The 18724-nt window shown below is 42.2% G+C and overlaps 1 protein-coding gene across 1 annotated transcript in view; it reads right to left on the reverse strand.

The window, feature by feature from the left end:
- TUSC3 (tumor suppressor candidate 3) overlaps window positions 1-18724 on the reverse strand; it is a 384734-nt gene that overhangs the window by 24156 nt on the left and 341854 nt on the right. Inside the window, exon 7 of the mRNA XM_077477420.1 lies at window positions 10809-10872. Coding sequence (XP_077333546.1) covers window positions 10809-10872 — 64 coding nt within the window. The remainder of the gene's footprint in view (window positions 1-10808; window positions 10873-18724) is intronic.

Here is an 18724-nt window from a genome sequence, read left to right on the forward strand (position 1 = left end):
ACTTTTCCCGCGTGGAGAAAAGTCCGCTCATTTTGAGAGCGTCTCCAGGTAGCCGGGGCCAGTGAAGGAGGCGTCGCTGGCCCCGTCACCTGGTATGGACTTAAAGGGGAACCCCTACGCTGAAAAATCGGTGTGGGGGTCCCCCCTAGGTCCACATCAGACCCTTGTCCGAGCACGCTACCCGGCCAGCCAGGAAAGGGGGTGGGGACGAGTGAGCGCCCCCCCCCCTCCTGAGCCGTGCCAGGCTGTGTGCCCTCAACATAAGCCCCCCGCCCGCAGACCCCGACAACCAACGGCTAGGGTTGTCAGGAAGAGGCCCTTGTCCTCATCAACATGGGGACAAGGTTCTTTGGGGTGGGGGGCGCGCGGCCCCCCTTCCCCAAGGCACCCCCCATGTTGAGGGCACGTGGCCTGGTACGGCTCAGGAGGGGGGGCGCTCGCTCGTCCCCACCCCCTTTCTTGCCTGGCCGGGTAGCATGCTCGGATAAGGGTCTAATGTGGACCTAGGGGGGACCCCACGCTGATTTTTCGGCGTAGGGGTTCCCTTTTAAGTCCATACCAGGTGAAGGGGCCAGCGACGCCTCCTTCGCTACCTGGAGACGCGCTCAAAATGAGCGGACTGTTCTCCACGTGTGTGGGCGAGTGCGTTCATTTCAAAAGTACGGTGGATAGTCCGGCGGATAGTCGGCGGACTTCGTACACCGTATTAGTCTGCTGAAAAAGTGCCGTGTGTGGGCAAGTAGCTCGTTCGAAAAGTCCAGTGGACAGTCCGGCTTGAAGTCCGCCAGACTAAGTCCGCCGGATAGTCTGCTACGTGTGTACGCGGCATAAGGTATCCTGCTGCATGATGCAGAAGGAGACTGCCTACAAAATCATTATGTTCTGGTACAGGACTCCTGACATTTTACATGCACGTAAGCCAGAGGACTCCCAAATGTGTTAAGCCGCGTACACACGGGCGGACTGTCTGGCCAACTAAGTCCGTCAGACAATCCGACGGACAGTCCGTCCTACTTTCGAATGAACGGACTTGACCACACACGATGAACAAACAGTCCGTCGAAAGCTTGCGCGATGACGTGTACAGCACGTACGATGGGACTAGAAATAGGACCTCCAATACACAGCAATGCAACCTTTCGCCGTGTAAATCCTTTCTGAGCATGCGCCATACTTAGTCCATCGAACTAGCCTACTCACGAGCGGACTGTCCGCTGAAACCAAAGTTGGACGGACAATATTACAGAAATTCCGAAATACTTAGTCCGCCAGACTGCACGCTGAAAAAGTCCGCTGAAGCCCACACACGAGCGGACTGTCCGCTGAAATGTGTTTCGGCGGACTAAGTTGGACAGACAGTCCGCCCGTGTGTACGCGGCTTTAGAGATGTGTTGAGGACATGAGCCTTCTGGGCTTATGTCCAGACCCTTTTACAAGACCTTTTGCACATAACTATACCATTAAACACTTTACAGTACCTGTTGGGGCTTCCTCTTCTGGGTATCCCTATATCAGTACGGAAACTGATGGCCTTTATACTTTTAGCGGCTAAAAGAGCAATAACATGTTGTTGTCCAATATAGATGACATTTGTAGGATGGAACATCTAACTGCATCAATTGAAGACTCCTTGTTGCGGTTTAGCAAGATTTAAGGAGTCTGGGATGACTCTAACTACTGTCCACAAAGGACCCTTTCAGAAACATAGATGGTTATCTCTTATGTTCAACTATTCGTATAATGCTTAGCAGTTTCATTTCCAAGTCTATTGATCCATGATTTTCCTTTCCCTTTCCTTATATCCCTTATATCCTTATATTTCTTACTTAATTTATTCCCTGATGTACTCAGGTTTGTCAAGCTTGAGGGAAACAATATATTTTTCTGATCTATGGTACTGTGTTTTACTTTGATCCTCCAGACTTGTCAGACGGCTACCTTTTTATGATTTAATTGGATGGTTTATTGTAATCGTTCTACTTTTATTCTTTTTGTATCTGCTACCGATACCATTTTCTTATCCATGTATAACTAAAAATAATTAATAAATATATAATAAAAAAAAGCCCAATTCTTTTTGTTTTGGATAGATTAGGAAACTGTTATGTTATGGAAAAGTTTTCCCCAGTGGGGCTTTAAAACAGCCATATGACAGAGTCAGATTAGTTATTCTTAATTGATATATAAAGAGTCATTTATTTAGAAAAATGTCCAATATATAGTATAATTGAATACAGTATATACAATATAAAATCTGGTACAAAATACAATATAAATTCCACTCTCCAATTAACAAATACATTTAAGCACATTGTTACATTACATAATGTTGTATAGTATATAGGCCCCGACGCTTTTCGACCTTTACGGTCTATTCAGGGGGCCAAATGGATCTAGAAAAAATGACACATATTCAAAATTTGAGGAGACATGTCATTATTAGTCATATTGAATAAGCGATATGGTATATTTACCGCTCAAAAGTGTTCTTGTAACCAGAAATAATGGGAGCCGTTTCGAAAAATCCAGAGGGCTTTATAGATTAGGAAACTGTTAAAGCCTCTGCCAACTTTCGTTTTTTTTTTTTGCTGCCTATGTTTGGCCAGGGAAAATGTACGCTCACTATTCATTGGGTGATCATTGTCAGTGAGACAAAAAGTGGTTGTCATTTGAACATGAGGTAAGAATATACAAATCCAATATCACACACTATCTTAAGTCGTGTACACATGATTGGATTTTCCGCAGACAAAACCGTAGATTTTTGTTCGAAGGACGTTGGCCCCAAACTTGTCTTGCATACAAACGGCACATAATTGTTGGCAGACAAACATGAATATAGTGATGTAGTATGTGGTTTTTCAGCTCTTTAGTGCCACCCTTTGGGCTCCTTCTGCTAATTTCATGTTAGTAGAGGTTTGGTGAGTGTTACATAGTTAGTAAGCTTGAATAAAGACACCAGTCCATCCAATTCAACCTAAGTGTCTACAATTGTCCCTATCCCTGTACATTGCACACTCACATCTGTCCCTACCCTCAAGGAGCCCACAATCCAAGGTCCCCATTCATATACTAGTGCCAATTTTGGACAGAAGCCAGTTAACCTACCTGCATGTCTTTGGAGTGTGGGAGGAAACCGGAGTACCCAGAGGAAATTTGGGAGAACATGCAAACTCTAGGCAGGTAGTGTCATGGTTGGGATTCGAACCAGTGACCCTGCTCACTGCTAGGCTTCCCGACAACCCTGGCCGTTGGTTGTCGGGGTCTGCGGGCAGGGGGCTTATCGGAATCTGGGAGCCCCCTTTAATAAGGGGGCCCCCAGATTCCGGCCCCCACCCTATGTGAATGAGTATGGGGTACGATGTACCCCTACCTATTCACTTGGGGGGAAAAGTGTCAATAAAAAAAACACAGCACAGGTTTTTAAAGTAGTTTATTAGGCAGCTCCAGGGGTCTTCTTCCGACTTTGGGGGTCTTCTGGCCGGGCTCCTCCACTATCTTCTGCTCTTTTGCCTCTCTTTTGCTAGCGGAGGAGCCTGGCTTTCTTTTTCGTCATCGCTGCCGTCCAGGGGTCTTCTTCTGACTTCGGGGGTCTTTTTCCAACTTTGGGAGTCTTGTCCCGCTCTTTGGTTCTTCTGCCGTGACCTCCGCTATCTTATTCCAGCTCTTTTACTAGCGTTGGCCCGGTCTTGTCGTTCATCGCTGTCGCCGATGCCTTCTTCTTCCTTCTTCTTCTCTTCTTCCGTTGTTGACACAACGCTCTCTCCAGCCACAATGGCAGGGACGCATTGCACAGCGACTTATATAGGCATAATGGCCCTAGCATCCCCCAGGACTGTGACATCATAAGAGGTGGGGTCACCACGTGACATCACCTGGTGAACCCGCCCCTTATGCCTATATAAGTTGCCGCGCAACGTGTCCCTGGCATTGCGCCGAAAAGAACGTTGTGTCAACATTGGAAGGAAGAAGAAGAGAAGAAGAAAAAGGCAGCGACAGCGACAAATGAGAAGATCGGGCCAATGCTAGTAAAAGAGCTGGAAGAAGATAGCGGAGGCCTGGCAGAAGAAACGAAGAGCGGGACAAGACCCCCAAAGTCGGAAGAAGACCCCTGAAGTCGGAAGAAGACCCCTGAATGACGGCGACGAAGGAGCTAGTAAAAGAGCAGAAGATAGCGGAGGAGCCTGGCGAGAAGACCCCCGAAGTCGGAAGAAAACCCGGAGATGTCTAATAAACTACTTTAAAAGCCTGTGTTGTGATTTTTATTAACATTTTTTCCTCAGGTGAATGGGTAGGGGTACCATGTACCCCATGCTCATTCACATAGGGTAGGAGGCCAGGATCTGGGGGCCCCCTTATTAAAGGGAGCTCCCAGATTCTGATAAGCCCCCCACCCGCAGACCCTGACAACCAATGGCCAGAGTTGTCGGGAAGAGGCCCTTGTCCTCATCAACATGGGGACAAGGTGCTTTGGGGTGTTATGGGCCCAACGCCCCCCTTCCCCAAAGCACCCCCATGCTGAGGGCAAGCAGCCTGGTACAGTTCAGGGGGGTGCTCACTTTTCCCCACCCCCTTTTCTGACCGGTCGGGCTGCATGCTCGGATAAAGGTCTGGTATGGACTTTGGGGGGACCCTGTTTTTTCAGCATAGGGATTCCCCTTTAAATCCATACCAGGCGATGGGGCTAGCAAGGTGTCAATCTCGCCCATGGAGGCAGCAACATTGACTTCCTTCTCTAGTCCCGTCTACCTGGAGTCCCGTTCAAAATGAACAGACTTTACTCCGTGTGTGGGCAAGTCCGTTCATTTGAAAAGTCCGGCAGACTAGCACGTAGACGGGTGGATTGTCCGTCAGACTGCCGAGGACAATTTTGAGTCAAGACTTCTTTCTAAATCCGCCAGACTTTTGGGAAGAAAAAGTCCGGCGGAGCACACACACAGGTGAATTGTCTGCCGGATAGTCTGATCGTGTGTACACGGAATTAGTCCTTTTCACTCTGCTTTACTTTTTTGGACATCACTTTCACAATGCAGGTCCTCTTTAATGTAAATCTTTAGATGAAAAAAAAAAGCATACTGTATTCCTACATCTTGTAGTTTTACACAGGTTATGATGTACTTTTGTGGAACAATTTATAAAGATAACTTGCTTGCAAGGAATTAAACTTTCCTAGCTTTCATAATGGTTAATGTTCCATTCTTGTTTAGATATTTTTTGGGTTTCTATGCTATGCATATATATTGGTTTATTTATCTGCTAAAAAATAAATGAACAGTAACAAAAGAAATGCCCCAACCATTTGGCTCAAGCAAAAGACAATTTTAGATATTCAGTTTACACTGTTGAATGGTAAATAACTCTGCGGGGAGAAGAGCAATATGAAAGCATTCTGCATACATGAGTGCTTTGTTTCTTTATGCATGTTTTTTTTTTTTATGTTTTTTTCATCTCATGCACATCATTAGTTGTAAAGGTGTATGCACAAATCAGGCTCTGAAAGCATTTTTTGACTTTCAAATCAACAACTGTAACTAGTGCAGTGAAGCTGACTTCTGTATTCTTATATTTAAATATAGTTGGGTGTGAGCTGATGCATGTTTTTTCTAATAGAAAATGTAAACTAAAGTGAAATAATTTACATAATTCAAGCCACATTGTCACTATAGGACAGGAACAGTGTTGGGACAGTAACGTAGAGGGGAGATGCTCTGTAGTATGCATAAAGAACTGGGCAGAGTATTAACCCTGCTTAGAGAGCTATTTCTAGCAGGATCAATAGCTATTCATTCTTTGGGTTCACATACTGTGGTAGTGCTGTAACCTGCTATTAGGTCGAAATAAGTAGAAATGACACAGAATTAGGGTCTCCAGAAGATCTGTTCAGGGAGAAGAAAGTTGGTCTTTTGGTTTTCTCTAGGTTTTGTAACTCCCGGGTCAGAGTCTGATTCCAGAGGCCTTGAAGAGCATTGGAAGGGAAAAAGCCACTAGCCCAGCGTTCAGTGTTCAGGTATTACTGGCGACCAGAAGGCTGCATGTGCAGGTATGCACAGCCTTTGTAATCTTGGACTCAGCAGTTGTGCAATGCTCCACCCAGGAGATAGGAGGTCTCCTGCCCAAGTCAGCCATAGGCCCTCGTGTAGTAGGGATCTATGAGTGATATGCAGAGGATGCATGAGTGCATCATTGGAATGTCAACACAGTAGATATTTTGAACCCGTCTAAGGGATCAGCCAAAAGGTCTGAACTTGAGGCCTGAGCAGCATTGCTGCGAAAGTGATTCAGGAGGATAAAGGAAGCACCTGTGTGTTACACAGCATTGAGGGAGGAATGCTTAGCACTCCTGAATGAATAAAACTTGTTGTTGAGTATGAAAGTGGTGTTGGAAACCTGTGAGACGCCCACCATTTATTTTGTGGAACTCTTTTTTTCTAACTTTCATTTTAAATAAAGGTGGGCCATCAAGCCCTAAAACATAGTTCCCAGATGGAGTGAACACACTAGAAAGGCTATACACAATTTAGTGAATTCCCCAAACATAACAATACACTTGGATAACAGTATTACATAATGTAAATGTGATTATAAAATATATGGACAAATGTACGTGGACACAACACCCAATTATTGAATTCAAGTGTTTCCACTGAAGAAACTGTTTATACGACAGCAGAAAAGGCATTTTACACAACCGTGCACTTCCAATCTTGTGGCAATACTTTAGCAAAGACCCTTTTCTGTCGCAGCTTGACTGTACCCACTTTCAGACAATGCACCTAAACCATGGGACATCTATGGGAAATCTATAGAAATCTATGGGAAAGAACAGCTAACCTTCACAAAATCCACATGTATACTGTGCGAGCATTAAGTGTGAAGCCTCCACAAGGAGCCTTGATTTAATCCCTAACAAACAGCTTTAGGATGAACTCATGCAGATTGTCAGCAAGGTCTTCTTGCCCTAAATCAGTATCTGATCTCGTAAATGTTCTTTTATCTAAACGGGCACAAATTTCTACAGACACACTCAAAAATCTTGAGGACAGCCTTCCTAGAAGAGTGGAGACTGTTTCAAATGCTTACTTGATTGTTGTTACATACAAAATTGTATTAAATGCATTTTGTGTTTACCTTTCGCTAGTGCAATCTTTTTAGTAGAGAATATGATTGCCATTACTTGCTTAAGTGACCCAGTAGACAACTTTGCGGTCGAAATTTGTAGGGAAAACATATTCCTGCTCCCCATATTGCTTTTTCTTTTGTATTCATCACATGATTTTTATTCGTATCACCAGTTGTTTGGTGTTTTTTTAAACGCTTGTAATACCATTTATTACAATAAACCGTCATTGGTTGACCTACACGATGTGGAGCACCTCCATGTGTTTCTCTTTTTTATGCTCTGGCCTCTGCTGAGTTACCCCTGATCAAGCCTTACAAATCGGAGTCCCAGGCGGTCGATCCATCTGCAATTTAGAACCGTGGACCTCTGAGGGTAGTGGATAAAGATCGCATCCATTCGGAGGGGGATAAGATCCAGCTGGATGTCCAATGGGCTCAGCTACTATAGCCATTTCGAGCTCATAAGATGTATTACCACAGGGTAGATGTGTCCAACATACATGGTAAGAGTACCCATCCATTGTTTGATATATTATAGAAGCTTGATGCAAGATTGACCGTGTTTTTGGATGTTGGAAGACCAAACCCTCTGGATTTGAATAGATATCAGTGGACATTCATATTATTGTTTGGACTTTTTACCACTGTTATATTTTCTCACACATATTTTTTTCACAAATTTTTTTTACATTGTTTATAATTTAATATGGAGTTGTACCCTAGCACTGCACTTTATATTTTTATTTGTTGAACTTGGTTTGTTTGTGTGTCAGCAGCTTTGCTGTGTTCATTCACAGATTGGGTATATATATATATACATATATATATATATATATATATATATATATATATATATATATATATATATATATATATATTCTTATATTTTGTTTTACACAGTTTGGGGGTTTAGCGCAGTGTTTTCCCCCCTTTTTTCACATGCTCTGTGTTAAGTCCAAGGAGGTGCATGCCACCTTGTGGACTTATCTCTAGGTTTATGGCACTCCAGGAGGAGACACTTAGTGCTCAGAGGACATACAGCAGCGCTGCTCAACCCTCCCCTTTACTGCTCATTTACAGAGACCTTTGTATTTTGTTAATGAGTTGACATACAGTAGTACAAAGGCTTCTGTGACTGGGCAGATGGAAGGGAGGAATGGGCATATCAGCTGCACTGACTCTCCTGTTGAAGGAGGTGAGACCAGAATTTCCCGCATCGGAAATCCTGGAACTATAGTGTTTAGTGTCTTCATGAAATTGTCAGTTGTAAATTAACTAGTTGCTGCCCGCCCACCCTCAAATGACGGCATGGCAGTGCGGCTTTCGTTATCGGCCGCCATCATCTGACGGCGTCCCAGAGCGGCGTGGTACGCCGTTGCTAGGTCCTGTTGCTAGGACACAGTGTAACCACAATCTCTGTAAAGAGCCCCGTCCATGGCTCTTTAACTATGTGGTGTAAACACGGAGATCCCAGTAATCGGTGCTCCTTGCCTCACACTGACAGAGTGTGTGGCAAGGAGAGCCGATCAGCGGCATCTCCCCACAGGAGACATCTATACATGTAATCGGGGCACTGATCATCAATGCCTTGACTACAATAGCGACACCAATGCCACAAATTAGTGCCAGTGATGAGTGCCAACCAGTGCCAGCAATCAGTGCCCACCACTGCCCAAAAGTGACACCAATCAGTGCCCATTAGGGATTCCAGTCTGTGCTGGCTATCAGTCCTGCCTATCAGTGCTGCCCATCACTGCTGTCTATCAATGCCCATCAGTGTCACCCATCAGCGTCACCCATCAGTGCCACCCATGAATGCCCAAAAGTACTGCCTATCCATACCACCTAACAGTGCCGCCTATCAGTGCCCACCAGTGTTGCCTATAAGTGCCAATCAGTGCCACCTATTAGTGACCAAGAGTGACAACTAATAGTGCCCATCAGTGCCAGCTATCAGTACTCATCAGTGCCACCTATCAGTGCCACCTATCAGTGCCCATAAGTGCAGCATATTAGTACCTCCTCATCAGTGCCACCTAAGTGCTGCCTCACCAGTGCCCATAAGTGCCACCTTGTCAATGCCCATCAGTTCAGCCTCTCAGTGTTCATCAGTGTTGCCTCATCAGCGCACATCAGTAAAGGAAAAAAATTACTTAAGTACAAAATTTACTGACAGAAACAAAGTAAAATATTTTTTTCACATTTTTTGCTCCTTTCTTTTTTAGTAAAAACAAAAACAAAAAAACAGCAGTTATTAAATACCACCAAAAGAAAGCTCTATTTGTTTGAAGAAATGATAAAAAAATAAATCTGGATACAGTGTAGCATGACCATGCAATTGTCATTCGAAATGCGACAGTGCTGAAAGCTGAAAAATTACCTAGGCAGGAAGGGAGTATAAGTGCCATGTAGGCAAGTGGTTAAAGAGAAATGTCCAGGAGGTGGCATGCACTTTTCCTCGTTGGACCTAGCTCTTAGTATGCTTTTTTTTTTTTTGCAAAGTATCAGGATTTCTGGAGTTCAGCTTTAAGCTTGTCACAATCTCAGGATTGCCTACAAACTGCCCTTAGTTTCTCTATGATGCATTCCATTATTTAATGTTTTATGCTCATGTTATCTTAATTATAAACCTGATGAAATCAGAGAGTCTTCTCTTTAAAACAAATGGCAACTTGTCTTCCACATACAGCAGGAGGCTATGATATGAGCTATTTTAGAACATGGTGTTACAATGGGAGAGGGAACATTTTTAAGGCTAGTTAGGTGTAGGCTGGAATTCTAAAAAGAACAACAGGAAAAAGCCAGTGAAACTGTAGCCTTATTTTTTTAATTTATTCTACATTTTCTAGAAACTCGTGCAAAGGTTTATTCTTTAAAGTGGTTGTAAACCCATTACAACCACTTTCACCTACAGGTAAGCCTAGATTAAGGCTTACCTGTAGGTGCAAGAAAAAACTCCTAAACCATATCTCCCACACCTAAAAGGTTTAGGAGATATCTGCAGAAATAGCAGCATCAATGCGCCATAGACATCGGGCGCAGGCGCACTGAGTGTGCCGTTTCTAACGGTGATCACGCCGTTAGTGGCGGCACCAGCAAGCATGCGCAGGAGTGACGTCATCACTGCTCCAGCCAGTCACGGCGCCGGAGCAGCGATACTCGGAAGACGTGCTGAGGAAGTGAACGATGGTTGTTTCGGGGGCTTCGATCTTAGGTAAGTAATTCGTAATGAGCTAGTATGCTATGCCTTTGTCCTGCAGGGTGTTTTTTTGTTGTTTTTTTTTTTGTTTTTTTTAAGAGAGTTTTTTACTTCCTCTTTAAAACAGACCAAAGAGCAATGTGGATCTGATGAGTGCTCTAACCTATATCAATTAAAAGTGATTTCAGTTTACAGCAGTCAGTTTACAGAGATAATTATTGATTGCTCACTATGCGTTCATTCTCAGTGCTCTTTGTACTGCTGTACTGTACTACTGAATAAGCCACACAGACTGAGAAGTAAGTATGACTGACTATGTAGGTTTATGTAATATGACATCAAAAACTCTAAAACCTAAATATGATTTCAAGCGCCACATTTACCAAAGTACCTATCTTGCTTTAAACCAATGCATGCATAATTGTATTTATCCCAAAAACAAACTGTAGCTTGAACACATAAATACGACTTTGTAAACTGGAAAGGATACTGAGTAGTAGAATGATGTGAGATTCTGCGACAAACTGTGCCTGGCTGCTTCCATGTATGTAACTCTGAAAAGAAAAACAATATATTATGCTTTATGTGTTATATTGTGCATGTCAAAAAAACATGTTTACTGTGGAAACCTAGAAAAAAATATAAATCATAAAGGCCACTTTCTTACTTTTTAACATTTTCCTTGCATGCACTTCTAGATCAACCATCAGAATTTTCCATTTCAGCAACTGTGCAATAACAAGCATAATTCAATTTGCAGTACACCAGTTTGAGCAAGTGAGCATTAAACAGGTTATATTTCTTCTTAGATAGATCCCACTTTTCAATTTACAAACACAAACCAGGGTAGAAAGAGGAGACATGTTTGCAAAGCCATGACTGAAAGCCCAAGTTATGTTTAGCAGAGACACAAAGGATTGCTCAATCTACTAGCTGTAGCAAGTAAAAATGGCAGGATGATAGACCCTATCCTTGCATACCAGCCACTTTAGTATTAAATCAATTAAAAACTTTATGATCATTTGCGCCTGATTACTCAGAACAAGGAACATACAGTGGGGATCGAAAGTTTGGGCACCCCAGGTAAAAATGTGTATTAATGTGCATAACGAAGCCAAGGAAAGATGGAAAAATCTCCAAATGGCATCAAATTACAGATTAGACATTCTTATAATTTGTCAAAAAAAGTTACATTTTATTTCCATCATTTACACTTTCAAGATTACAGAAAACAAAAAAAATGGCGTCTGCAAAAGTGTGGGCACCCTGCAGAGTTAATATCTTGTACTGCCCCCTTTGGCAAGTATCACAGCTTGTAAACGCTTTTTGTAGCCAGCCAAGAGTCTTTCAATTCTTGTTTGAGGTATCTTCTTCCTTACAAAAGTGTTCCAGTTCTTTGAGATTTCTGGGCTGTCTGTCATGCACTGCTCTTTTAAGGTCTATCCATAGATTTTCAATAATGTTGAGGTCAGGAGATTGTGAAGGCCATGGCAAAACCTTCAGTTTACGCCTCTTGATGTAATCCCCCGTGGATTTTGAGGTGTGTTTAGGATCATTATCCATTTGTAAAAGCTCTCCTCTCTTTAACTTCAGCTTTTTCACAGATGGCATCAAGTTACCATCCAAAATTTGCTGAAATTTTATTGAATCCATTTTTCCTTCTACTCGTGAAATGTTCCCTGTGCCACTGGCTGCAATACAACCCCAAGGCATGATTGATCCACCCCCATGCTTAACAGTTGGACAGAGGTTCTTTTCATTCAATTCTGTGCCCTTTCTTTTCCAAACCCACCTTTCCTTATTCCGGCCAAAAAGTTATTTTTTAACCTCATCGGTCCATAGAACTTGTTTCCAAAATGCCTCAGGCTCGTCTATATTTTCATTTGCAAAGTTCAAACGCAGGTTTTTGTGATGAGGACGTAGAAGAGGTTTTCTTCTGATGACTCTTCCATGAAGACCATATTTGTACAAGTATCTCTTTATAGTGGAATAGTGCACCACAAGTTCAGTGTCTGCCAGATCTTTCTGGAGGGATCGTGCCGTCAAACGTGGGTTTTGAAATGCTTTTCTCACAATCCTGTGAGCTGTTCTGTGATATTTTTCTTGGTCTTCCAGATCTTGCTTTAACTTCCACTGTTCCTGATGACTGCCATTTCTTAATTGCATTCCGAACAGAGGATATTGACATCTAAAAACGCTTTGCTATCTTCTTATAGCCTTCTTCAGCTTTGTGAGCATCAACTATTTTCAGTTTCAGTTTTCTAGACAACTGCTTAGAAGAACCCAAGGTGCTGATTGTTGGGGCAAGGTCAGATGAGTCTGGCCATTTAAAACCTTTGAGATTGACATCACCTGGTCTTCCCAGATGATGATTGAGAACAATCCACAACACTGTCAGGTCTCAGCTTTGCAAAGGGGGCAGTGCATGCTATAAATTCTGCAGGGTGCCCAAACTTTTGCAGACACCATTTTTTTGCTTTCTGTAATTTTGAAAGTATAAATGATGGAAATAAAATCTAACTTTTTTTGACATATTATAAGAATGTCTAATCTATAATTTGATGCCATTTGGATATTTTTTTTTTCTTGGCTTCGTTATGCACATTAATACACATTTTTACCTGGGGTGCCCAAACTTTCGATCCCCACTGTATATATACACATGTGGTGGAAATATTCTATTATAAAAAAATTCTGAAAAAAGGTTTTTCTACTCGCTTCAGAAATGTTTGAAATAACAATAATACCAGATCCAGAAATTGCACTTTTAAATATAAAATGACATGACTCGTAAACAATTTAAGCTATTCATATAACTTATGACGGCTGTGAAACAGACAATAACTAAAGCTTGGAAAACTCCCTTATTAAACATAGCAGAAACCAAGCACAGAATGAATCAGTCATTGTTGCATGCAAAAATGGAAGCCCTAGATAAAGAAAATCCGAAAGTATATGAAGGTCTATGGAAACCATGGATCACATATTGTTTATCTATAAACTTTGACCACCAGGTACTCCAGTTGTGGTAACTAACAATTTTATATGCAACAATGAAAGAACTATAATAGATGTGTAGCGCCGGTACTTCTGATGAGTACCCGCTATGTATGTAAATGTCGTTTTTGCCCAAAACTGTAGTTGAGTTTTGGGGTTAATTGTGTGAAATTATGCTATGGCATCAGTTTGGCTGGGCTGTATCAAGGTTCTACCTGGTCATAGGTGGGGTTTGCACCTGTGAGAGGCATTAGAAAGCAGTCTGATTGGACGCATTGGGTACCAATCTCTCTCTCTGAACTAATCAGTGGGCGTGTTGGTTCCGCTGTGTATTCTGGGAGAGGGTACTTAAGGTGCTGAAGTCATGTGGTTCTGGGTTCCGGTCCAGAAGTTGTTGCTGACTCCATGGTCCTGGTCCTCCTGACCAGACTCCAGAGGCCCTCATCCGTTTCCGAGCCTTGGAACTGGCTAGTCCGAGGCACAGTAACTGGAAGGAGGATTCTAAGGTGTTCTGGTGCCATCTCGGGTGTGGAGAGGCCCAGCAACTCGACAAGCAACCAGGGGAGGACTCTTCAGTAAGAGGGCCATGCACGAGGCTGGCTGCTCGGTAAGAGCCTGGAAGCTGAGCTGTTAAGGACACTGATTGAATCTGCATTTCTTATGGTATCGCCGGACCAGTTGCAAGATTCCGGTACAGTAAGAACGTTCTTGCCTCTATCTTTACGTTTGCAACTAAGTTTTTCAACCAAGTCTGTGGCAGAGACTTTCCTAAGCTAAAATTACTTGTTGGCTGCTAGTATCCATAAATAAGGATCTATCCGACAGTTAAAGAATCCAGTTGCGAGTGGCAATTCCCTGGATTATGTAAAGAGAGATTTTTATTGAAATCAGCAGTTCCAAAGTACCTGAGCTATACTTCATCCTTATACCCTCTACTCCCAACTGCAAATAAAAACCCAAAAAAGGAATTCAAGTGTGGTCTCTGCAGTTAATGGGCCATAAATCCTGGGAACCCCTAGACAGGAACAATGAGTTACGAGCTGGAGGAGGTAATCGGTAAGCCCAGAAAATTCAAAGCCGCTCCTTCGGGGGTCAGTGCTACAGATAGCTCTTGCCGCCGGAACACCCCATGCTCTCTGCCCCCCCCCCCCCACCTTTCCTTACCCTATTTTCTTTCTTTCTTTTTTCTTCTCTTTTACTTATCTCTTATTATCATTTCATAAGGTACCTAACAGCAACAGGTGATATTGAATATATTTAAAATATCACACTCAGTAGTTTGATACATATACTTTATTCAAATGTTTAACACACATACGAACTCAGACACAAATAGACCTAATTTTCTTTCATTAACTGATAATGATCCTCTAAATATTAATGTAAGCTAATATTGAAACAGTCTGTCAGACTCACAGACTCATTTTGATAAAAAGGGAACTTATCTAACATTAATTTTACCATCTGTGTTATATTAATACAATGCCATAATCTGCTTCTTTAATTAACATGTAACTACTAAAACACCTTTAATTGATACATTATACTTGTTACCATATGTTGCTCTTTCAATAAAAACCTTTGATTGAGAAAAACTTTGTGATCTTTTAATAACTTTATTGGTAGTCAACGGAAAATCAGGTTGAGCACCTCTGGCTTTAAATATACCTTCCAGTAAATTTACAAGTCTGCATAGATACTTGACATACTACAATATAGAGAAACATTATACTTTTCACAAAATGTGCACCTTCTATCTCTTATAGAGTCCATCTATAAAGTGCCTGCATTCTATACCTGCAAAGGCCTCACAGTTCTTCCTGCCAAAGTTGATTATGCCAGGCAAAGCTCCGAAACATATTTATTGCAAGTACTTACTGTATATAGCACAGTTAGTTTATGCAAGGATTTACATACTGTAAATGTACTACTGTATATTGTACATTCACATCAGTCCCTCCCCTTAAAGAGTTCACAATCTAAAGTCCCTACCTCGTATTCATACATACACATACACATACATGGGCAAATTTACATCCCAGCATGTCTAAGCCCATGTACACACGGTCGGAGATTTTGCCAACCAAATCCGTCGGATTTTGCCCGTCGGATTTAGTCCGACGGATTGTGTCCGAAACTGTTGCATACACACGGTCGGGCCAAGTTGGCGAAAAATCCGATCTTTCACAACGTGATGACGTAATTTCGTTACGATGGGACTGCATTCAGGCTAGTAGCCAATAGCTTTGATGTAGGAATTTGATCTGAGCATGCATGGCACTTGGTCCGATCAAAATGCTCTACACATGATCGGATTAGGTCCGTCCGGCCCAGTTGGTCGGGAAATATTTCCAACATGTTGGAAAATTGGGTCGGACGGAGATTCGGACGGAATCAGTCTGATGCATACCACACACAGTTGGATTATCTGACGACACGGTCCGATAAGACTCATTCCGACAGATTCTCCGACCGTGTGTACAAGGGCTAAGCCCTTGTACACACGATCAGAGATTCACACACGATCAGAGATTCCAACGGAATGTGTCCGATCGGAGCGTTATGTCGGATATTCCGACTGTGTGTGGTCTGCATTGGACTGTTTCTGTCGGAATATCCGTCGGACCAAATTTTCCAACTTGCCGGAAATATTTTCCGACAAAATGCTCCGATTGGACATACTCCGATCATGTGTAAAGAATTCCAATCGGACAAAGTGCCACACATGCTCAGATCAAATTCCTACATCAAAGCTATTGGCTACTAGCCTGAACGTAGTCCCATCATAACGAAATTACATCATCACGTTACGAACGATAGGATTTTCCGACAACTTTGTCCGACCGTGTGTATGCAACAGTTTCGGACAAGATCCGTCAGACAAAATCCGACGGATTTGGTTTTGGAATCTCCGACTGTCTGTACAAGGGCTTAGTAGTATGAGAGAAAATCCATGCAGGCACAGGAAGAACATGAAAACTGTACGCAGATAGTGCAGTGGTTGGGATTCGAACCAACAAGCCTAGTGCCAATAGGTGGAAATGTTAGCCACTTAGCCATTGTGCTGCCCCACCACATTATTGGCTGGTAAAGTCTGAGATAAATAAAACGAATTCCCCCACCAACGGGATTTTTAGGCAGCAATAAACAGTAAGCGTAGCATACTATATAAAAAAGATTACTTTATTGTTTTCACCACACAATAAAGTAATCTTTTTTATATAGTATGCTACGCTTACTGTTTATTGCTGCCTAAAAATCCCGTTGGTGGGGGAATTCGTTTTATTTTTCTGATTTATAGGGGTGAGCAGCACCCTTTTTGCTCTTGTTAGCAGTGTGTTCCTTCCAATACTGGTAAAGTCTGAGATTTTCTCAGAAATAGCCCTGAGTTAAATTGTGACAGAAGGGTGCAGGAGGCATTTCCTCGCTTCCTTTTTCCCTGACGATCAATTCTTTAGCAAATTAACTGTTTACCAAGTCACAGGAAAAAAGTTGAAGCAGGGGGCTGACCTGTGTCAGAGATTACTAATCAGCAACATGTATATATTGCACAATCCAGACTTAAAGCAGACCATCAGTCATTATTTCATCTTTCTACCTATTAAATCTTCTGCCCTGGTTGTTTTAACTTTGGATAGTAAAAGCTTTTTGTTCTCCCAGTAAATATCTTATACAGCCCACTTCTTGTTTCTTGTCTGGTAAAAAGCCTAGGCTAGAACATCATACACAGCTCTCTCTCTCACTCTTGTGAGAGTTTGTCAGGAAGGGAGTGGGGGGGAAGTCATAAGAGGGCCAATGAAAGCTGCAGGGCTGCAGAGCTGAAGGTGTGCCTCTGTGTGTCTGTGTAAATCCAGGAAGTGAACAGGCAGGAGCTACAGTTGCCCACAGTTAAAATGATTGCAGTTAGACTTAGTGGATGGAGATTTCTGCAGCATATTTGGCAACTACAGAATCACAGTATGTATAAAATAATATGCAAAGTGGTTGGAGGGAAGCTTCAGAATAGCAAAGATGTTTTTATTACAAATTATGTGAGCGGGCTGCAGTTCCTCTTTAACTACTTCCAATATACGTCCTAGTTTTGAAGAGGGATATCTTTGCTATGGCAGCAGGTACCTTCTTCAGTGGGCAGTTTGGTTTCCAATAATAGTGGTCTCTGTGGCGGAATCGCCGCAAGATCACTTTTATCGGCGGCGGGAGAGGGCCGCCCCACCGCTCTCTGGTGATCTGATCCTTCTCCTTCCTGGGTATGGAGATGAGTGAGAGGAAAATGGCCCCCCCATATGTCTCCATACCATTGCAGGGCAGAAGCAACGTCAAAAAGTCATTTCCACCCATAGCTTTTAAAGGGCCATTTTTTTTCCCAAATGACAATTTGACAATTTTATTTTTATTGCATTTTAGTATAAATATGAGATCTGAGGTCTTTTTGACTCCAGATCTCATATTTAAGAGATCCTGCCATGCCTTTTTGCTATTACAAGGGATGTTTACATTCCTTGTAGTAGGAATAAAAGTGACACATAAAAAAAAAAAAAAAGAATGGTGTAAAAATGTAAAATATAAGGTAAAATAAATAAGAGAAAAAAATGTAACCCCCCCATCCTGCCGAGCTCATGCGCAGAAGCGAACGCATATGTGAGTAGTGCCCGCATATGAAAACAGTGTTCAAACCACACACATGAGGTATCATCGCGATTGGTAGAGATAGACCTCCTCTGTAACACTAAACATGCAACCTGTAGAATTTTTTAAATGTCACCTATGGAGATTTTTAAGGGTAAAAGTTTGTCTAATTTTTTAGGTTGTCTTATTTTTTTATTAAAAAAAGTGTATTTGTTCCAAAAAAGTGCGTTTGTAAGAACACTGTGCAAATACGGTGTGACAGAAAGTATTGCAACAACCGACATTTTATTCTCTAGGTTGTTCAATTTTTAACTTGTAAACAACAAATCTCAGAAAGTGGCTCGGTCCTTAAAATGGTTGTAAACCTTAAAAAAAAAAAAAAAAAAACCCTGCAAGACAAAGGCATAATGAGCTAGTATGCGCATGCGCATGGGAGCCGCCAGTAACAGCATAGTCTAAGCGAAGCAACGTCACGTACTTGCCATTGCTTCAGTTTGCTTCAGTGCGCATGTGCCGATGATGTCGGCACATGCAAATACAGGGGATATCTCCTAAACCACCATGCAGGTTTAGGAGATATCCAGTGTAGCTACTGATAAGCCTAATTATAGGCTTACCTGCAGCAAAAAGTGGTTATAAAGGGTTTGCAACCTCTTTAAGTGGTTAAAAAATGCTCTAGCAAAAAAACAAAAAACAATAATAACAATCAATAGCCTCCACTATAAGGCCAATACATTTTTTTTAAAAAGTTAGGAACTCTTTAAATAAAGAATTAAAAAAAGA

This window comes from Lithobates pipiens, unplaced genomic scaffold (genome assembly GCF_037356315.1).
Source record: "Lithobates pipiens isolate NorthernLeopardFrog02 unplaced genomic scaffold, aLitPip1_a1.2 Scaffold_13, whole genome shotgun sequence".
In the NCBI taxonomy this organism is placed as follows: Eukaryota; Metazoa; Chordata; class Amphibia; order Anura; family Ranidae; genus Lithobates; species Lithobates pipiens.